Source organism: Panthera leo, chromosome E3 (genome assembly GCF_018350215.1).
Source record: "Panthera leo isolate Ple1 chromosome E3, P.leo_Ple1_pat1.1, whole genome shotgun sequence".
NCBI classification, from domain to species: domain Eukaryota; kingdom Metazoa; phylum Chordata; class Mammalia; order Carnivora; family Felidae; genus Panthera; species Panthera leo.
Window position 1 is genome coordinate 31,822,234 of NC_056694.1, and position 22,243 is coordinate 31,844,476.

General features: G+C 50.6%; 1 protein-coding gene across 1 annotated transcript in view; it reads left to right on the forward strand.

Annotated features, from left to right (window-relative positions):
• Nucleotides 1-22,243, forward strand: part of LOC122209464 — a 127,791-nt gene that overhangs the window by 55,835 nt on the left and 49,713 nt on the right. Inside the window, exons 30-39 of the mRNA XM_042921333.1 lie at nucleotides 1,627-1,838; nucleotides 3,563-3,751; nucleotides 4,191-4,330; nucleotides 5,313-5,475; nucleotides 5,621-5,707; nucleotides 9,365-9,502; nucleotides 9,620-9,739; nucleotides 10,661-10,753; nucleotides 15,387-15,604; nucleotides 17,355-17,548. Coding sequence (XP_042777267.1) covers nucleotides 1,627-1,838; nucleotides 3,563-3,751; nucleotides 4,191-4,330; nucleotides 5,313-5,475; nucleotides 5,621-5,707; nucleotides 9,365-9,502; nucleotides 9,620-9,739; nucleotides 10,661-10,753; nucleotides 15,387-15,604; nucleotides 17,355-17,548 — 1,554 coding nt within the window. The remainder of the gene's footprint in view (nucleotides 1-1,626; nucleotides 1,839-3,562; nucleotides 3,752-4,190; nucleotides 4,331-5,312; nucleotides 5,476-5,620; nucleotides 5,708-9,364; nucleotides 9,503-9,619; nucleotides 9,740-10,660; nucleotides 10,754-15,386; nucleotides 15,605-17,354; nucleotides 17,549-22,243) is intronic.

The window sequence follows — 22,243 nt, forward strand, 5'->3', positions numbered from 1 at the left end:
AACTACTTACATTTGCGATGACCTCACTCCCAAATAAGGTCTTGTTGTGAGATACACTGAGGGGGTGAGATTTGGTATATTTTTGAGAGACACAGTTCATCTCATAACAGGATGTAAATGTTTTGCTCCCCCAATGTTTAAACTGGCTTCATTCTACCTGGGTAACTTGGCTGAGTAGAGAATTTTCGTTTTCCCCTTGGGATTTTGAGGACTTTGCTCTACTGTCCTTTCATACAGTTGAGATACTATTTTTGGTCCATCGGCCTTTGTATGTGACCACTTTCTTACTCTCTGGAAGCTTTTTGGAATGTCTCTGTATTCTCAGCATCTTCAGATCTTATGATGTGCCCTGACATGCATCTTCTTTCATCCATTGTATTGGGCACTTTGTGTAGACCCTTTCAACTTGGAAGTGTCCTTCAGGTCTGGTAGTTTTCTTGTACAGTTTCTTTGATAATCTCCTTCCCTCTGTGTTGTGGTCAGATAGGCTCCAGAAACTGAGGTTCTAATTTTCTTTCTTTGCTTTCCTTTGTTCCTTCTGTTTATCTTTCTGTTCTGTTTTGATGACCTATTTCCTCAAGTTCTGCCACCCCTTCGACTACGTTTAAATTTTGGCTCTCTTCTATTTTCTAGAGCTTTTTGTTGTTGTTGTTGTTCCTGGGAGCTCTCTTCTTAGAGTGTTTTGCTCACAGACACAACTCCTCCTACCTTTCTGAGACCTAAGAGAATTTGGGGGCTTTGATTTTTCTGAGTTTCTTTTAACTTTTGTTTTCTGAATTTCTATGAGTGGCTTTCCTTGAATGCCACGCAAGGCTTAGGTGTGTGCTTATGTTTAAGAATTGACCACTCAGAACTACTCTGGAAGGAGTTCTACATGTGTTTGGAGGTTTGGGGGTGCACTTGTTGACTGGGAAGCTTCCGTCTTGAGCATTTGGATGGGGAGCCCTGGGACCTGTATCTGTGGACCTTTCTTTTTCTTTTTAATGTTTATTTATTTATTTTGAGGAGGGGAGGGGCAGAGAGAGAGAAAGAGAATCCCAAGCAGGCTGTCAGCATCAGTCTTCCGACCACGAGATCATGACCTGGGCTAAAATCAAGAGTCAGACGCTCAACCGACTGAACCACCCAGGTGCCCATCTGCATATATACCTTTTGCCCAACATGTCACTGTGACAAAACTTCCAACCTACGGAAAAGTACCGTGGATTGTATCATCGATACCAACGTACCCTTAACCCAGATTCTACGATTCCATTTTTATTCCCCTTGTGTTATCACATATCCGTCCCCTTACCACGTCCAGGTTATTTGTTGGTGCAGTTCTAAGTGAGCTGGCGACATCCATACATTCCACTCCTAAGTATTCCAGTATGTGCGGTATTAACTAGAGGGGAATGCACACCTCTCCAGGGTGCCACTTAATGAGTTTTGACAGGTGCACACACCTGTGTAGCCCCTGCAAGATTCAGAGCATCACCAGCCTTCTGCAAAGTTCCCTTCTGCCCCTTCTCACCCATTCCCAGTTGCGAAACCTGCCCATGGTGGATGTGATGAGGCACCTCTCGAAGCCTGCCAGTAGCTCTTTTCATACTGGGTGTCCAACTTCTGTCTGTTTACTTCTTGCAGGAGCCTTGAACCTGGATAGTCCCTGGCTGATGGTCTCGATGGCTCACAGGCTGTACTGGCCCCACCGACCCACTTTCCAGGCTGTTCTGGAGCTGACGCTGGGCAAAGCTCGGACCCTCAAGAACCTGGTGATAAAAGTGGCCTGCAGGCGTCGGGGCCGCGACAGGGAGGGCAAGATCCACATTTACACCCCGACTACCACTTACCTCCGGGTGCGCAAGCCCAGCCACGCCCCCTGCTCCCCTCCCGCAGGCGGACTCTGGGCCCAGGAGCGTGGTTCCCTGCCATTTAGAAAGTCTCCCACGCAGAGGGAGAACACGCAGACCTGAGATCAGGTCACAGATGTGGGTGGTTTGGATGACCCAATGTGTACAGTCTTGAGAATTAGTCGCTAAGTGAATTTGGGAGAGGGGACCACCCCATCCCCCCATCCCATCTCGATTTCCCATATTCTTTTTTTTTTTAATGATTGATTTTGAGGGAGGGGGCAGAGAGAGGGGGCCAGAGGACCCAAAGCAGGCTCTGTGCTAACAAATGAGCCCAGTGCGGGGCTCAAACTCACAGACTCTGAGATCGGATGCTCAGCGAGCTAGCCACCCGGGCACCCCTCACTTTCCCATATTCTTGCTTAGCAGCTGATAAAAATAGGAAGGCAGGTTGGAGGGTAACTCAGCAACAAGCAGACCTCAGGCTTTTGCCGAAAACCAGAATAAAAACTCCTTCAAAGTCGTAGGTGACTTTTGTACCGGCTGCTGGATGTAATTAAGTATGCTTCTGTGCACCTGTTTGATCTCAGAAGCCAAAAGATTTGAAAGAAACCCAGTCAGTGGAAGGTGCCCTGGGTGTCCCACGAGGGAGCTGGGCACATCCATCCCCTCCCCATGTTGGGATGATGGGTGGACCCAGCAGGAGGTCCAGGCCTGACTTGGACCCAGAAGGAGGCAGCTCCATGGGCCCATCTGGGGACAGTGCAGTCCCCTCTGAGTCAGGGGCAGAGTGGGAGCAGGATGGAGGCGTGAGGAGTCAGGCATCACTGGCAAGCCTGGGGACTCAGGAGGGACTAACACGTGGCAGCCAGAGCCACGTTTGAATCTGGAGCTGACAGATGAGCTGGTGGATTGTCAGTGGGGAGGAGGGAGCGCGAGACACGACGTAAATGACCCCAAGGCTCCGGCCGAGCAGGTGTGTGGGTAGGAGGTGCCTTTCACTGAAATGGACATCTGGCGTTTGCAGGGGGGGGGGGGTGGGCATGGTTCTGGGGGGAGACCCGAGGGTCAGTGACCTACGGGACAAGGCGTCACAGATTTTTAGTATTTGGCAGTGGGTTCAGTAATCCCTAAACCCCATTTTGACCCCATCACCCCCTCTCCTGAGGCTTGGAGCTGTGTGAACAGCGGACAGTGGCCTGTAGGGTACAGACACCATGCTTTTCCTGGTGGGGCCTGTGCCGGGGGCCGTGGGCTGGGGTGTACAGCCGTGTGTGGGGCTACAGTGTCCTCCCTCCCCCAGCTCCAGGACAAGCCAGAACAACACCTAGTCTTCCCAGGCCTTTGAAGACCACAGCGATGATGCAGGGAAAGAAGGCCACCCGCATGTGTGTGTCCCTTGGGACACAGAGACCCTGCCTGCTGATAATGGTGGCCCCGTGAGATCATATAACCTTTCCGAGCTGAAGAGGAGAGAGGGGGAAGGGAGTTATCTTCTCTGACAACTCAGATTCTCCCTCTGTTCAGGGCTGAGAGATGGAGGGAAGTTTTTCCTCTTTCCTCAAGACCCTGTGGGAAACAACCAATTCTGCCGGGACCAGTCGGGAAAGGCCTCCCAGAGGTGGTATCGGAGGGGTTTTGAAGGATGGGTAGGAGTTCACCAAGTGGTAATGGGGAGAAAGGGCGTCCCAGGGGAGAACATAGGGTCACCCTCCACTTCCTCAATGTAGGTGTCCACGGAGATGGCCTTGGCACAGAGCCTCTTCCGCAGCCGGACTGAAGTAGAATCAGCGTGGAGTGCGACTTTGAAGAGTGAGATCCACGCAGAGAACAGCCAGGAGCTTAAGATACTGCACGGCTGGTTGAAGGGCCCCCTGCAGGAGGTGAACTTAACGGCAGCTTACAGGCACATGGAGCAGGTATGTCCCGGTAGCCCTTACTGGAGGCTCCACTCTTCAGAGACCTCAGATCTCTCCCCTGGGGTGGGAGAGGGCTCAGTGCCACTAGCTTGGTCTATGACCTTGGGCTTCCCTGAGCCCAGTTTCTCTGTATGTAAATGGAAACTAGCCTTATTAGCACGGACCCGTGCTAGCAAAGCCCTGCCTCATGGAGCCAGAAGCCTGAGAACTTCGTTTCCCCGCTGGGCGCCTGGGGAGGTGCAGGCATGGTGGTGATACCGTGCGATGTTGCGGTCTGATCCAGGGTGAGGCTGCCATGCAGTTCAGCAGCCCTTGTCAGATGCCATACCCAGGGCAGTGGACGGGCAGTGGGAGGAGCCCCTTGGACCCCCGGGCAGGAGGTTTAAGGAGCTCGGTCCCCGCCGGCCATCCATCCCCATCAGCCTGGTCTTTGTTGCAGCCTCGGAAGACCCACGTGTCACTGGTGGCTCTGGTGACCAGCATGAGTGGCCAGCCTCAGGGCCTGGAGCTGGAGGGCAAGCTGGAGGAGGTGACGCGTGATGGGAGGTTGTACCAGAAGCGGGGGACCTTCCTCCTCAGGTACATGCAGGCCCTTCCCCTTACGAGCATTGTCTTCCTGGGCCTCTGCTTCTGCAGCGTGGAGGGTCACGGGGGACAGGGTGAGCTGTGCTCCTGGGAGGTCCACGCTGGCCTGCGGGGCCCAGACAGAGCCCGGAGCTCAGAGACAAGCCATCTGCGTCCCTTGGAAGCCCCCACATCCCTAGTCCCCCTTCCATTCGGATGCTAAGAAACCTGGGAGCAGAAATCTTGTCCCCACCCCAGCCTGAAAGCCGTTCTGGGGAATGTTTTCAGTTCCTAGAGGCACAGCTGGTTGCAAAGGTGGCTCTTGTGGTTGGGGATGTAAGAGGGGGGATTTCATGAACTCCAGGCCATGTCCAGACCCTCTGCGTGACCTTGGTCATCTCGTGTCCAAACAGCAGTAACAGAAGAGTACCAGCATCTGTTATCTGCATAGATCTCATTTGTTCGTTTGTTTTGTTTCTATTTGTTGAGTACCTACTATGTGCCATGTACTTTTCTGGGTGTCTGGAAAACAGAGAATAAAAAAGACAGAAGTCCTGGCCCTCAGGGAGCCTGTACTCTTTGTGTAGACTTTCTGTCCAATGGTCCCAACCACCGTGTGACATGGCGGGGGGGGGGGGGGGGCTAGTATTTTAGCCCCCATTTCACAGGTGGGAACACCGAGGCACAGAGGAGTCAGTGAAGGTAACAGACCCCAGGTGCTGCCTGTGCTTGGGTCTCTGCTGCCAAGGGGCGAGGATGACCCCTGCCATGCCCCGGTCCCTGGGTTGTCGAGACGGCGAGGCGAGACGGGGAATGGGTATCAATTGGCAGATTATAATGCGCAGGGCCGGGGTATGTCCTCATGTTCTCTCTGTGACAGTCTTTGCTCTGCAAGCTTGCGACAGGTCCCGTCTGAGCTCACGGGACCCCTGGCCCCCCGCCCCTGCCAGCTGTTTTAATAGCCATTCTTTGGCCCGTTATCCTCTGTCTACGCCAGGCACCCCTTGCCTCTGCCCATCCCGCGGAGTCTGCTCCTGCAGGAGACCTTCACGGCGGACAAGTCACACCAGCGATGCTCCCTGGAAACCAGGCTGGTCCTGAACGGCCAAGAGGAGACCCTGCAGACGATAGTCCTGGGCTACCAGGCAGGACACCCCTACGTAAGTGGGCTCTGGGGTGCAGCTGGAGAGGAGGCTGGGCCCAAGGGGAGGCCCCTTGTCTGCTTCTGACCTGTCCTTGTGTGTGTGTGTGTGTGTGTGTGTGTGTGTGTGTGTGTGCGCGCACATGTGTGCTCTTCCCTCCCAGGTGTGTGTGGGCCTGACCCACCCGTACAGCAGCAAGGCCGTCCCCGGGAACGCGGAGGGTTGTGCTGCTGCTTGGAGTCAGCACGCCGTAAGTGAGAAGGCCCCGGAGGCCCCAGGCCCCTTGCATCCCAGCGGCCCGCGATCCAAGTGCCGTCATCTCTGCCCTGGGCGAGCAGAATGCTCTCCTACCCGGGTTTTCTGTTCCACTCTGTCCCCATTCTTCTACCTTGCGTGGCTGCCAGAGGGGGCTTTTCAATATGCTGCTTAAAGTCATGCCCCTCATTACAGTTCTCTCTGGACACAGACCCCAGCTCTGCCCGCTGTTGTCTCGCTGACCCTCCAGGCCACCTGAGACTACTCTCTCCCTTTTGCTGCCTCCTTTCCCTTCCTCACCTGGCTCTTTCCTGCCCCAGGACCCTTGTATGTTCTGTGCCTGGACCTGTTCCTCTCTCCTTCAGCTTTACCTTCATCCCTTTACTCATTGTTGGGGGTTCAGCTCATACGTCACGTCTTCTGGGAAGCTTTATCGCGACCCCAGACCACCTCCCATCCCCCAGCTACCCCTCCTGCACCACCCCCCACCTCTGCTTCTGGCTCCTGTTGGAGATCTCAGTTCTATTTTGATAGGATTCTTTGACCAATTCCTTTCTCCCCTACTGGTCTGCGAGACTCGTGTTTAGTACCGTATCTGTTTTACGGGCATACCTCATCCGATGGCACTCTATTACGCTTCGCAGATTTTGCTTTTTTTTTTTCAAATACAAATTGAAGGTTTGTGGCCACCTTGTATCCAGCAGGGCTGTTGGTGGGGTTTTACCAACAGCGTTTGCTCACTTCGGGTCTCCGTTTCGCATTTCGGTAACTCTTGCAGCAGTCCGCGTTTTCATTATTATATTTGTTACAGTAACGTGTGACCGGTGATTACCACTGGCTCAGACGATGGTTAGCAATTTTTAGCAATAAGGTATCTTTAAGGTATATACATTGGTTTTTTAGACACGATGCTCTTCGTGCACATTCAGTTGACTGCACTGTCAACATAACTTGTGTGTGCACTGGGACAGCAAGCATTTTATCTGACTTGCTCATTGCGAGAATCACTTCGTTGGGGGGGTCCCGGAACCACACCTGCAGTATCTCCAGAGTGCACCTCGATTTACCTTTAGAGCCTCAGGGCCTGGCGCGTCGTCAGTGCTTAATGAATAGTCACCTCAGTGCCATTGAACATCTGTCGTGTCCCTGACCCAGAGCAGGGGTCGACCACCTATTTCTGTGAGGGAGCAGACAGTAACTCTTTTTGCCTGTGTAGACCATACGGTCTCCGCCCCCTCGTCGCACAAAAAAACACCCTAGAAAACACAAATGAACAGGCACAACTGTGTTCTGATAAAACTTTTGCTAATGGACTGAATGTGTCCCCGCCACCCCCAGATTGGCACATTGAAGGCCTAATGTGAAGGTATTGGGAGGCGTGGGGTTAGCTCACGAGGTAGAGCCCCCGTGAAGAGATGAGCCCCCCCCCCCCCCCCCCCCCCCCGTGAGGACACAGTAAGGAGACAGCCACGTGGCCGGCATGCCCTGATCTCAGATTTCCAGCCTCCAGAACTGGAAGAAATAAGTTCCAGTTGTTTAAACCACCTGGTCTATGGGATTGTTGTTACAGCAGCCCGCACTGACAAACACAACCGTATACACGGAAAACGAACCCGGCCTGACTCTCTGGCCGTAGCTTCCTGAACCCCTGCCTCAGAATGTGTTCGCATTCGTCTTCCTAGGCATGAGACTCGTGTTTGCGATGTGCCCTTGGCAAACGATTCCACAACTCTGGACCCCCGTCTTCCCGTCTGTAAAATGGAGACAGTACGCATCTCTTAACGCAGAGGTTGTGAGAACCAAGATGTAACGTAATTCTCTCCCTCAGGGACCTGACGGGTGCCCCCTCAGCCCTCATCCCGGACTCCTTCCTGATCCCTCTAGGGCAGAAGCCCCGGGAGGTAACCCCATTCTCCAGCAAGCAATTATTGAGCACCTACTATGTGCCAGGCCCTGGACGAAGAACTTAGTGGTGGTTTCTCCCTTGCGGGATATACAGAGGCCTGCTGAAGGGTGAAGTGGGACCAGCTATTGAGCACAGAGACCTCTCCTTCTGGGGCCCCACATCCCTACCAGTTAAACAGGGCTGTAGATGGCTGCCAGAGGCTTGAGGCTGAAGTCCTTGGAGCTCCTGACAGGAAACAGAGGGCATAATGCGACCCCAAACACCTGCAGAAATACCTCCCCATGGTGTTCAGTGTTGTTTAAACCGGAGATTGCAGAATCGCGCCGTGGGCCGGATCCAGCCTCCAGATGTGTTTTGTTTGGCCTGCTTAGCACTTAACATGTTTTAAAACGTCGTCAACATCGAACATCGGAAGATTTGGGGGTAAAAATCAGATTTCTGCCTCTAATTAAAAAGGAATCAGAAGATCTGACACATGGGGTCCCAAATCCCACCTGGTAACAAGAAACGAGAACCAAGGAGACCAGAGCCTTTGAATCTAGCTGAGTATGGCTGCCCGTTCTTCTTTAATGTTTACTTTTGAGAGAGAGAGACAGAGCACTAGCGGGGCAGGGGCAGAGAGAGAGGAACACACAGAATCCGAAACAGGCTCCAGGCTCTGAGCTGTCAGCACAGAGCCCGACGTGGGGCTTGAACCCACGAACCGGGAGATCATGACCTGAGCCCAAGTCGGACGCTTAACCGACTGAGCCACCCACGGGCACCCTGGCTGCCCGTTCTTTTCAAAACCCTCTCTGTGTTTAATGGCATGCTTTCTTTTTCTTCTCTTGGAAGAATTTATTTATTCCTGCTCCCTGTTGTTTCTAAATTAAAGTCGTGTATTCTTCTGAAGTTATACACTAGCGATAAAATTCTGTGGCAAGGCGTTTGTAACTTCTCAGTGAACCCACATGGGCACAGATGGCGCCCTGCTCCCGGGTGCTTGGCATGTGGCAGAGGCTAGTAGCTGCTAAGTGAACAGATGATCCCCCCACGGGTGGTAGGATCCTATGGCTGCCGCACAAAGTACCACACCCTTGGTGGCTTAAAACAGCACACTCTTACCTTGGAGATCTGGAGATGAGAAATCCCAAATGGGTTTCACCTGGCTAAAATCAGGTGTTGCTGGAGTTACATGACTTCCGGAAGCTTCAGCAGAGAATCCGTTTCCTCGTCTTTGCTAACTTGTTAAAGCTACCCATGGTTCTTGTGTTGTGGTTCCTTCTCTGTCTTCAAAGCCAGCAGAAGTAGCAACTTTTCCTCCTTCCTCCCTCCCTTCCTACCTCCCTCTCTCTCTCTGTCTTTTCCAGCCTGTCTTTGGCCTTGGGGTTGCAGGCTATCACTGGTGATTCTGGATTCTTCCGGATATTTATTGAGCACCTACTATGCACCAGGTCCTGCGTTAAATATGAGGCATACAGCAGTGAACAAAACAGACTAATACCAGGACACTCCTTTGGAATGAGACACAGACCCTCAAGTTTGCCCCCTCAGGCCCACCCCACAAACTCTACCTGTGGGCACCGGCCTTGACCATCCCTGTTGGAAAGACCCTGGTGCACTTGGTCCTACTCCCTGCCCTGTGAGTGGGTGGGTAGACATCTTGGGACCACTTTGTTCTCACCGCTGGGTTCCCAGGGTGGCTTCTGCAGGCCCTGGGAAATGGGAAGTCACGTCTCTGAATGCCACCGGTTCTCGCTCACCCAGGCTAAGAGCAGGGAGGTGGAGGCAACCTTGAAAGTCAACCAGAACGTCGTGCTGCACTTAAGGGGTCTGCACCATGACAGATCTCAGGGTGAGGAAATCTGGCACCGCCTGGCCCTGAATGCAGCTCATTCCTCCCAGGTACCGGTCCCCAGGTTGGGCAGACACTGTTTGGTGGCCCCTGAGCAGAGCTCTCAACCAAGAGAGCTCTTGGGAGCTCTCTCTTGGGAGAGAGTAAACGGTACCGTTGCTTTCCAGCTGAGGCTCCCCCAGGCCCTGAGTTTGGATGGGGACGTTGTCTTCAGACGGGGTCCCCCGGGACTGTTTGACTTCAGTGTGGACGCAAGGGCTACGGCCAGCCCCAACGTCCCATCCCAGGTCAGTTCTGCCTCTTTGGTGGGGGAGGAGCGGCATTCGTGTTAGAGCGCAGGTGTCTGGTGGGGGGGGGGGTGCTGAAGAGGGGGCAGGGGGCCCTGGAGCGCTTACTTTGGGCGTATGCGTGGGAAAGGGACAGTGAGAATTATGCAGAAGTTTTCCATCGGCCAGTCCCTGAAGTGGGTCCAGCCACTCCTGCCCACATCCCATTGGCTGGAACTTATCACCTGGCCCACCCAGCTGCAAGGGAGGCTGGGAAATGTAGTTCTCGCTGTGTGTCCAGAAAATGCAGCTCGGTGACTATCTAGCAGCTGCTGGAGGTATCTTTGTTCAATCATTCGCTCTACACGGGTTGGGTCTCTGCTGCACTATGTGCTGGGGACGCACGGGTGACTGTTTCTGTCTTCACCTCCAGAGAGCTTTCAAGTTCAAATCTTAGCTACCCTGTGGACTTGCTATGTGACCTTGGGGAAATTACTCAACCCCACTGAATATCATTTTTTTTTTCATCTGTGAAATGGAGTTCGTCATACCAGCTTGTGAGAGGAGCGGTGACGATTAAATGAGGCGATGGTTATAAAGCCCGTTGTCCAGTGCCTACTTCCTGGTCAGGGTCAGATAGAATGCAGCCGTGGACATGGGAGACATGAGCAGGCACCATGGCAGGGGACGTAGGGGTTCCAGGGTCCCAGAGTTATCTTCCCAGCCCCATGTCTGGGTCTGTACTTGTCACGCTTGCAAGTAACAGAGCCTGAGTAACATCTGGGGCCAAGAAGCATCACAGAAGGTGCTGTTGGCCTGGGATTTGGGCAAACTCTGGGATGACCGTCCCCCTTGGAGCGCCCAGCCAGCTACCTTCTGGGGTTCTCCCTCTCCCTCCTCTGCTCCCTCTGACCCTCCCCCTCCCCCTCGGCCTCTCAACAGGTCTCAGTCCAGCTGAACGGATCTGACTCCCACTTGGTGTTCCTCTTCCAGCTCAGGCATCCCCACAGACCCCCATTTCCTCCAAACTTACAGGTACGGACGTGGGCCCTCTGGGATGACCTCAAATTGCCTGCCAAGTGCTGTCTCGGAGCCACCAGCTTGCTGGGAGATGGGGCGGAAGGAAGGGACGATGGAGGCCCCGGTGTGGGGCGGGGGGAGGCCACCCCAGGATGTTAAGCTGAGCCAGACAGCCAGTCCAGAATCAAGAACAGATGGCAGGGAGGTTTCCAAATCCATCATTTGGAAGTGATTGTCCAGGCCAGAAGGGGTTTTGGCTCCCTGGGGGGTAGAACGATCACATTTCACCCTTGAAAATGGAGAGAAGCAGAATTGTCCTCTAAACCCTGTCCTGTGTTTGGGGGAGGCCATCTGATCATTTTTGACCCTGGAGTATTTTGCCTGGTGTGGGGTGGAAACACGAAGGGTTTCACTTGACAAGGAAATAAAGGGCGGAGAGAAGGAGCCAGGCAGGAAGGCTGAGCTCTGTCCACGCAGCACTGGGTGCTCAGAAAGCCCCTGCACGTTGGTTGCTTCGTGGAGCAAGCTGTATGCACCACATCCACAGGAATCAGGCCATGGGCTAGGGAGACGGAGGTGTAGACGGGTGGTCCCACCTGTGATGAGGCTCAGAACTCGAAGGCAGTTTTTAAATGCCTGCTGCGTGCTCATCCCTGTGCTGGTGGCTTTGGAAACTCTATAAAGGAGCCTGAGAAGAGCTTCGGATTATGAAAGCTGGTCCTTCTCAGAGGCACCTGTTACAGTGTGTCAATAGCTCTGAAATCAGGATGTGTCTTCAGACCCACATAGCTTCATTGTTTTGTTACCAGCTTTTTTGCTCTCACCGGGGTCCATAAAGTCACGGCACATCTCAGGGCCGCTGGCATCCCTTATTTGAGGCCATGCTGTCACTGTAATCCCTTGTGATGGGAGCTGCTGTCTGTTGAGTGTTTACCGCGTGCCGGGCTCTGTTTTCAGCCCTTCACGTGGCTTCTCTCATGGCTACCCCGTGACTGTGCCATTGTAGCATCTTGCACATGAGAGTCTGAGACAGAGAGGTGATGTGTCTTGTACAAGGTCACTGAGCGTGTAGGTAGAGGATCCCAGATGGGCACCGGGCCGGTCCGGCTGTGGAGCCCATGTCCCCATTAAGTGGATGTAGCTGATGATGGGGATGCTGGGTCATCTCACGGGCTCAGACTTCGTCGTCACTTTTTAAAACAGCAGCACCCTTTGTTTACGTTATCTCTGTGGGTGAAGTGGGGCTCGGGAGCCCAGCCTTGTCAGCCTCTGTCCCCCTCCTGGAGCCCCCCCAAAGCATCTGCTGCTGGACTCTGTGCACAGCAAGCTTCTGTAGGGTCGCAAGTAGCCTAGCAAGTATCCGCAGCCCTCCCCCTCCTCGCCTGACCAGCGCTCCAAGGAGATCAAGGCCTGTCATCCGGGCATTCTTTGTTATCAAGGAGGCGCACCAGGCTGGCCGCCCCCCAAGCCCTTGACCTTGAACACTGAACATGTTTTTTTCTGCATATCCTGCCTGATGGGAATATAGAGGGAGCACAGGATGTGGACATCCTCAAGACAGTGACGGGCAGGTGTGTTCAGGGTGTGCGTGCGCAAAGCAGCCAGCAGCACGTCCCGTACGCTCCACCCCTGTGCACCCTGGACGGCCCACACGTTCTTCTCACGCCTCTCATCCGCGGCGTCGCTGGAGCCGGTATGCCGAGGTGCACTGTAACCAAATCCCAGAGCCACAGCGTCCCGGGGCTAGGGAAACACAAACGATTGTGAAACTCTGGAAAGCATTTTGCTAGGAAGAAGGCGAGCGATTGAACCAAGCCGGGTCAGTAGCCAGGGAATCAGCAGGTTTACTCTGTGTGCTTCAACTAGCCGTGGCTTGGGAGACGTCGTGGGAACGTTCAGGTGCATATGAGCAGCATTCGGTTTTGATGAGAGCGCGTGTCCCTCGTGTTGCGTTTAACACATCACGAGCTCTCCCACTTGGCAGAACTACTTGCCTTATTCGGGAACTCTCCTAGGTAAGGAGGGGGATTGCCTTACAGGTGGAATTAAAGATGGCAGCCGTGTGTCTTGCCACCTTGCGTCCGTGGCGGCCGCAGAGGGGAAGACCACGGCCAGGGGACAGAGCCGCTAAGATGTGTTTTCGGTTCTACGTCGGGCCCTGACCACCTTCCAGCTGGTAGGTTTCTCCTGTAAGCGAGTGAGTAGATGGCCCGGCAGGCAGGGATGTAGCGTCCCAGGTGTAGTGTCCAGTGCAGTCCAGGGTAAGTAGGGCCAGCCCCGGGCACCGCATGCCCGTAGCCATCCCCACGGAGAGGGGAACGCACCTGCGGGAATGGATGCGCGTCGATACCGAGCCAGGTGTCAGCAGTGACGAGTACAGTGGGATCGCATCGTTGTGTGGGGGGCAGCCTGACATGAGGACTGCTTTCATTGTCCTGTTAACTCCTGCAGCCCGTCCCAGACAGCACAGTCTCTTGGCAGAGTCTTGTTTAACCCTTTGAATTATGTTTGTATCTTCTGGGTAAATACCTGTTAGTCACGTGCCTGCGTCTTAATCGCTGGCCTCCTGTGGCCTCCGAGCTTCGCCGGATGGCACGCTGAGTTCTCTCGCTTGCTGTCCCGCTCTGGTTTCCCTCCCCTGCCCCTGTGCGCGGCATCTCCAACAAGTGCGTTGGACCGGCTGGCGTTTTCAGGGCGTCCCTGTCCTCGCGCGGCGCTCCACAAGCATCTGACGTATGGGCCATCCCTCCCCACACAGAGGTCACTGGCCGACTTGACATATCCCCCTGTGGATTTTTTCCCCTTTTCCCCTTTCCAACACCTTACCACTCGGGGAGGTTTCTCTCCAGCCTCATGGCTAGCCCGGCAATTAGGCAACTGCTCCCGGGCAGACTCTAAGGTGAGGGTGGGTGATGGCCCAGCGAGACGGAAGAAATGACCCAGATATGGCAAAGAAAACAGGATTATTGGGGGAAACTTACGTACAGGGAGTCCAGGAACAGCACACTGGACAAAACATCCGCTGCTGGGATCTACCCGCGGCATCTAGCCCAGCCAGCTATCTGTTGCCTTTTCCCTCCTTGCATGGCCAGCTCCAAGGAGATCACGGTCTGCCATACCGACATTCTTTGTTACAAAGGAGATGCTCCCCCTTGGCCATCTCTGGAGTCCCTGACCTTGAACGCTGAACATGTTTTTCCTACATATCCTGCTTGATGGGAACTCAGACGGAGCACGGGATCCATACATTCTCAAGGGAGCGATAAACGGCATTCAGGGTGCACGTGTACAAACCAGCCAGCGGCCCCTACCACACACCCCCTAATTGAAATTTTAATAACACAGACGTCCTGTGTTTGTTTGCGTGCTGTATGCACATCTATGATTTACACATAAGTTTTTTTTTTTTAATCCACCCCTCCACAAATCAGGTTTTGCATTTTGGGGGCGATATTGCCCCTCTTGAGGGCGCATGCTTTATGGGAGTCCTCGGGCCCGCAGAGGCCCAGTCGGAGAAAACATGGGTGTGACTTAAAAGTTCTCAGCCCAAGCCATGTTGGAATCACCTATGGAGGTTTTAGAACATTCCTGGACCCCAGCCCTGGAGGCGCTGAGTTGATTGGTCAGGGGGTCCCGGGCATACTTGGAAAAGAATTAATAAACTTCATTTTCCAGAGTGGTTTGTAGGTTTGCAGAATAGATGCATGGAAAGTACGGAGAGTTCCCTTTTCCTCATAGTTTTCCCTCTTAGGAGTATCTTGCGTGAGTGTAATACATTCTAACTGGCGAGCCAGTATTAATATATTATTATTAACCAAAGTCTGTAGTTTACATCCGGGTTCCCTCTGGGGGATGTATGGTTGTAGGGGTTTTTCCAAGCAAAGAATGTCATATACTCTTCTTTACTGTATCACACGGAGTGGTTTCCCTGCCCTAGAAATGCCCCGTGTTCCATCTGTGGATCCCTTCTTCCCCTTTACCCCCTAGCTACCTCTGAGCCCTTGACGCCTGGTTCTACCTTTTTCCAGAATGTCATACGGTTGAAATCTTCCGGTGTATAGCCTTTTCAGACTGGCTTCTTGCACTTTGTGAGCTGCATTTAAGGTCCCTCCACGTCTTTCTGGAGCTTCTTATCACTAATATTCCATTGCATGGATGGACCACTTGATCATTTCGTCCATGGAGGGACCAGGCATAGTTTTACAAGCTTCCCACATCACTGCGCTGCACCTCCCAGGCTGGACCAATGGGGAAACTGAGGCCTGGATTAGGAAAGGGGCTTCAGCTCCTGCGGAGTTGGCACCAGATGGAACTCCCTGCTCCCACCCCCACCCCTGGGAGCCTGGCCAAGCCTTTGCCTCTGCCTGTCCCCGCCCCCCCCTCCCCGCCCCCCAGTATGGCTCCTCCTCCTACACCGCACACTCCCCACCTTGAGCCCTGGAGCTTCTGGAGGTCTTCTGGGGTCAGGGAAGGCCATCCACCCTTCTTCCCTCTGCCTCCTCTCTTTTCCTGTGTGCCTGCTTGGTGGTTCTCACAGCTGGAGTGGCTCAGGAACGCTTCCAGGAGGAAGGGCCTTCCCACATAGCTGGCTCCCACAGACCCTTCCTGAACTCCCTCCACTTCGGAGTCCTCTCCTGTCTCCCTTCAGGTGCAGGCGACTGCCCGGCGATACAAAGACCGCAGCGTCGTTGGCTCCCTGTCTGTGCACGCCTCCGACCGTGAGCTGCTTCTGCTGGAGGCCGACACCAGCCGGGACACCCGGAGAAGCAGCAGGGCCTGGGGCGCCAGTGTCCTCCTCCGCCAGGCAGTCCTCCGCGCCCCCAGGGCTGTTCAGCTGCAGCTGTCCAGCAAGGTGGCCCCAGCCAGGTGAGGGTCCCCAGGGGCCCTGTGAGCGAGGAGGGACCTCGGCGGGCAAAGGGCTGGTGTCCCGGAGAGATGGGAAATCATGGCTCAGAGGCGCCCCCTTGCGTCCCTCGGGGACCGGGCCTAAATCCTCCCTACTTAGGCCATTCTTTTTTTTTTTTTTTTTTTTAGTTTATTCGTTTTGAGAGAGACAGAAAGCACGAGTCGGGGAGGGGCAGAGAGGGGAAAGAGAGAGAGAATCCCAAGCAGGCTCCCGCTGTCAGCGCAGAGCCCGGTATGGGGCTTGAACTCACCAACTGTGAGCTCATGACCTTCACTGCGCATGCCCGTTTATCCGCCGCGATCCGGCCGTTAGGATCCTGGGTTCTGGAGCCTGCTGCCCGGGTTCAAATCCCAGCGCAGCCTCTGGGTTGCGGGCCAGCCACTGTGCCCTTTCTCAGCCTGCTTCTTAGGGCCGTCCTCAGGTTAATGGAGCAGCGCACGTGAACGCCACACCAGCACTGTCCCGCGAGAATATTCGCTCCCCAGCTGCCATTAGCATTGCTCTTCTCAGTGTGATACCTTCTGGCACAGATTGGGTCTCCGTTAAGTATTAGTGCCCTGTTTCCCCTGCGGCCCCAGCGTTGGCAGCTTTTGTGAATTTGAGGAGACCCAAGGTTTCAGGTATAGTCCTGGATGATTTTGTCCCCAGAATTACCCTCTGTAGCTGTCCATCCATCCATCCATTCATCCACCTGTCCAAACGTCCTTCCTTATCTCCAGTCGAAAAAGGGTTTGAGGCAGATTATAAAAATGTATGTTGTTCTAGGTCAGGAATTGACAAACTTTCAGCAAAGGGCTAGGTGGTAAATATTTTTGGATCTATGGACTATATGGTCCTGGTGGGAACCACCCTGCTCTTGTAGCCCAGAGGTATCTTAGCTGATATGGGGATGAATGGGTGCGGCTGTGTTCCAATAAAACTTTATTTACAAAACAGGTGGTGGGCTGGTTTTGGCCCACAGGCCCATAGTTTCCCAACTTTTGTCCTAGATTTTTCAAAACACATGAGGAAATTAGCATGAAGGGAAAAGAAAACTGGGGAAAATAGGAAGGTGCTCAAAGTGGCTTTAGGAAACAAAATGCAGGCCACGAGATCTTCTACGTTGGCTGGAGTCCAGCTTAAGATTTGGCTTTAAGCATCCTAGTAGGCAATGCAAAAAGAGAAACCAACCGGTGGCATTACTTGCAAAGGCTGTAGGGAAACACACACATTCAAAACTGTGTGGTTTGCACCGTTGATCCCCAAGAGAGGTGCCTCCCATGGTGTCTTACAGTAGAGCATCCTATGTGGACAGTAGGGATCACGTCCCCTGCGCCAGCGCTCTAGGAAGTTTAACACCAGGCTTCTTGAAGCTATTTATTTTCTCATCGTTCAGTATCATATGATGCATAGATAAAATATCAGTAATATCCACTCAGTGTCAGTAGTTCTTTTTTATCCTCCACTTGGCAATAGAAGAAACTGAGGCTCAGAGAGGTTCTGTCGTTGTCCAAGGCCACAGTTAGTGAGCAGCAGCACTGAGATTCAGATCCAGGTTTGGCTGACCGCAAAGCCTATGATCTTAGCTGCTGTTAGACTGCGTCTCCATGGGCTGAGAGCCCGATAGAAGCAGTCCTGTGGGGGGTCTGGACGGTGGGGTGCAGGGACCCACCTTCCACGGTCTGCCCGCAGTGTAAGGACTGCCTTTATTCCCATCACGTTCCTTTCTAGGGTTTGGCTGTTGTACAAGGTGCTGGTGGACCAGAGCACAGCACAGCTTGTTCTCAAGGCTTCGGCGGAGCAGAGGGGAGGCCAGGTCCTGACCCTGCAGAGCCAAGCGCACCACACGGTGGCTGGCTGGCCGGCTGTACCCCACCTCCTGACCCTCAAGGGCGTGTTGAAGCAGAAGGAGACATTCAGAGAGGGTGAGCCTGGGGAACGCCATGGGGCAGGGGCAGTGGGGGTCTTGGAGAAAAGCCGTTTCTGTGGAACTACATACAGGGTAGATTAGATCCTACAGGTTTTGAAGCCCACGTACACTCTGTTTCAGCATCTCACATACTGACAACACCGCTTTGTCAGAAATAAACACCTCGTCGACGAGGTGAATCTTGTAACGAAACACCAGGTAGGTTTCCTTATGCAGGACTTGTCACAGCCTTTTATGTACTAATGGACATTAGAAAAATCCAGGAGGAAGGGTTGGGAGCAGTGTTCCCCAAGCATATTTTTTTTCTAATACTTTTAATTTTGACAAAATTTCGGACTTGCAGAAAAGTGGCAAGAATAGCACAAATAATGCCCTACACCCTTTACCCAGCTTCACCAATTACTGACATTTTACCACAATTACTTTATCATTCTTCTTTACCTCTTTGTCTCTCTCTCTATACACACATATATAAGTGTGTCTGTGACATTTTTATTTGTGTATAAAAATACACTTGATTCCTGAGCTGTGTTTGACAAAGTTGCAGACATGATAATTCTTTACTCCTAAATAGTGCAGTGTTTTTTTCCTTACACGTGAAGATATTCTCCTACATCCTACAATGCAACTATCAAAATCAGAAGACATAGAGTATTCCTTTCCCTTTCATGGTATTTTACATTTTTGAAGGATATAGGGAAGTCATTTTGGGGCTTACCTGATGCTTCCTCGTGACTACTTTCAAGCAAGTTACAGTAGTGATGTGCCATCATATCTGGAAGTACCTAATATCAGTATGTCCCAGAATTTTTAAAAGTTATTTATTTATTTATTTATTTATTTATTTATTTATTTAGAGAGGGAGGGAGGGGGAGAGAGGGAGAGCGCGAGAGTGAGCAGGGCAAAGAGAGCAGGAGAGAGAGAGAATCCTAAGCAGGCTCCATAATGTCAGCACAGAGCCCAATGTGGAACTGAAACTCATGAACTGCGAGATTACGACCTGAGCCGAAATCAAGAGCAGGACGCTTAACCCACTGTGCCACCCAGACGCTGCCCTGTGTCCCAGTATTGGTGGCGTTAGCTTTGGTCATTTGATGAACACAGTGTCTGCCAAGTTTCTCCACTGTTAAGAGGACTGTTTTTTTCCTTTGTGTGCTGAGCTCATAAAACAGGTCATGGGAGCATTTCCTCCTTTTATTATCCAGAAGAGTTTGTATAAGATTGGTATTCATGCTCCTCTAAGTGTCTGATGGACTCTACCCATGATCTTGAATTTTCTTTGTGGAAAAGTTTTTTGGAAAATGGATAGATGTAAAGCTATTGAGATTTTCTATTTCATCTTGTGTCAGTTTGAAAGTTACCCTTGTCAGGGGATTTGTCCGTCTCAACTAAGTTGTCAAGTTTATTGGTATAAAGTTATTCATTGTATCTATTATTATCCTTTTAATATACGTAGCATCTATATATAGTATGTTCCTTCTTTCATTCCTGCTAGTCGTTACTTGTTTTCCTCTCTTTTATCAGTCTAGCTAGGATTATGTCAATTTTTATCTCCTCAAGCAATATTTGGTTTTGTTTTCTCTCTGGTTGTCTCCTTCTGATTTCATTGATTCCATTGTCTTGCCCTTTCTTTTCTTACCCTCAATTTGGATTTACTCTATTTTATTAAGGTGGACTTTCAAGCCATTGATTTTTAGATTCTTTTCTTTTCTAATGGAAGTATATAAAACTATATATTTGCCTCTCAGGATTCTGTGAGCTGCTTGCCACAAATTTTGGTGTTGTGTGTTTTCATTATTATTCATTTTGAAATATTTTCACGTTTCTCTTATGATTTCTTCTTTTGACCCGTGGACTATTTAGAAGTATGTTGCTTAATTTCCAAATATTTGAAAATTTTCTAGGTAGCTTTTTAATATTTCTTTTCATTGTGGTCCAAGGGTCAGTCTTTTAAAATTTGTTGTGACTTGTTTTACAAGCTAATATATAATCTGTGTTGTAACATACCTTATGCACTGAACAGGAATTTGTATCCTGCTGTTGTCAGATGTAATGTTCTACAAAGGTCAGTTAGGTCAACTGCTTGGTTGATCTATAGCCTCACTGATTTTCTTTAAAATTATTTTTAAAGGTTTATTTATTTTTGAGAGACAGAGCACGAGCAGGGAGGGGCAGAGAAAGAGGGGGACACAGAATCTGAAGCAGGCTCCAGGCTCAGAGCTGTCAGCACAGAGCCCATTGCCGGGCTTGAACTCACAAACCATGAGATCGTGACCTCAGCCAAAGTAGTACTCTTAACTGACTGAGCCACCCAGGTGCCGCTCACTGATTTTCTTTTTGTCCTGTTACTGTATCATTAATGAGAGGAGGGTGTTAAACTCTACAGCTGTGATGACGGATTTCTCTATTTCTTCCTTCGATTCTGCCCATTTTTCTTCATGCATGTTGACATGCTGGTATTAGGTGCATGAGCATTTATGATGATTATTCTTTCTTGACGAATCAACCCATTTATTGTGACATATGCTGTCTCTCTCTCATCTGACTCTTTTTTTGGAAGTCTGTTTTGTCTGCCATTAAGGTAGCCACTCTTTTTTATTAGCATTTACGTTGTATGTATTTTGTTACCTTTTTACTTTAAACATATCTGTTTCCTTATATTTGAGGTAAATTTCTTGTAGGCCACATATAGTTGGATTTTGCTTTTTTTTTTTTTTTTTTTTTTTTGAGAGCGAGAGAGAGCACAAACAGGAGGGGCATAGGGAGAGAATCTTAAACACAGTGCAGAGCCTGACATAGGGCTCAGTCTCATGACCCTGAGATCATGACCTGAACTGAAATCATTTGGATGCTTAATCACCTGAGCCACCCAGGTGCCCCTGGATTTTGCTTTTATGTCTAGTTTGACAATCTCTGCCTTTTAATTATACTAGTTAGTCAGTTGATGTTTAATGTGATTATAGCTATAGTTGAATTTATGTGTACCCTTTTGCTACTTGTTTCCTTTTTTCTCATATTTATTGTTCCTCTGTTCTTTTCTTGCCTTCTTTTGGAAAAATTAAAAAAAAATAGAACTCAGCTTTAATTTATCTACTGCCCTTTAAACTTCTGTTTCTTTATATTATTTAACATTCTGCTTAGCATTTGTTTTGGAGCAGGTTACATCAGTTTTAAGAACCTAGACTTTGATCCCCCCACCCTTTCTGCCATAGTTGCCCTCTCTTTTACATCTACATACGCTATAAACCAACAACACAGTATTATAATTTTTGCTTCAGTCGTGTTGACTTGAAAGGCGTTAAGAGAAATAAAATGGCTTTTGTATTTGCACACGTGTTCATCTTTTGTAGCATTCTTCCTTCCTTCCTAAAGATCAAAACCTTTTCCTGGTATAATTTCCTGTCATTTTAAAGAACCACCTTTGGGGGCACCCAGGTGGCTCAGTCCGTCAAGCGTCTGACTCTTGATTTCAGCTCAGGTCATGATCTCGCGGTTTGTGGGTTCGAGCCCTACATCAGGCTCTTCATCGACACTGTGGAGCCTGCTTGAGATTTTCTATCCCTCTTTCTCTGCCCCTCCCCGCTCGTGCTCTGTTTCTCTGTCTTAAAATAAATAAACTTTTTAAAATTTTTTTTTTCAACGTTTTTTATTTATTTTTGGGACAGAGAGAGACAGAGCATGAACGGGGGAGGGGCAGAGAGAGGGAGACACAGAATCCGAAACAGGCTCCAGGCTCTGAGCCATCAGCCCAGAGCCTGACGCGGGGCTCGAACTCACGGACCGCGAGATCGTGACCTGAGCCGAAGTCGGACGCTTAACCGACTGAGCCACCCAGGCGCCCCTTAAAATAAATAAACTTTAAAAAATTGTTTAAAGAACCACCTTTAGCATTTCTTGGAAGGCAAGCTAAGTAGCCATGAACCCTCTTGATTTTTATTTGTCTGAAAATGTTGTTCTTCCTTTTTTCTTGAAGGATATTTTGTAGATGCATGTCTTAGTTTTTATTATTTTAGAGAGAGAGAAAGGGAGCAAGGGAGAGGGGCAGAGAGGCAGAGAGAGGGAATCTTAAGCAGACTCCACACTCAAACGTGGAACTTGACGCAGGGCTCGATTCAATGACCCTGGGATAATGACCTTAGCTGAGATCAAGAGTTGGATGGTCAGCCAACTGAGCCACCCAGGGCCGCTGAGCACCCCTGTATCCATTTCTCTGAACACATCTAGGAAATCTTCACATTTGGAAAATTATTTCTTCTGAGATTTTTCCTGTCCCATTTTCTCTTTCCTCTCCTCCTTGGGATTTCCAGTTGATAAATTTTAGAACTTTTGATACTGTTTCTAGGTCTCTGAAGCTCTCCTGATTTTTTTTTTTAGTCATTTTTCCTTTTTTTTTCCTTCAGATGTCTATTGATCTGTCTTCCAGCTCAATGATTTTTTCTTCTGTCTTCTCCAAACGCCACATGACAAAAATTGTAAGATGCTCCAATACATTTTTTAATCTCATATTTTGCATTTTTTGTTCTAGAGTCACCATCAGGATTTAAAAAAGAAAATTTCCATTTTACAGCTGAGATTTCCTATCAGTTCATTTAATACAAGAATATTTTCCTTATATTCTTTTTAAAATTTTCTTTATATTCTTGAGCATCGTTATAAGACCTGTTCTAAAATCCTTGTCTGCTAAAATCCT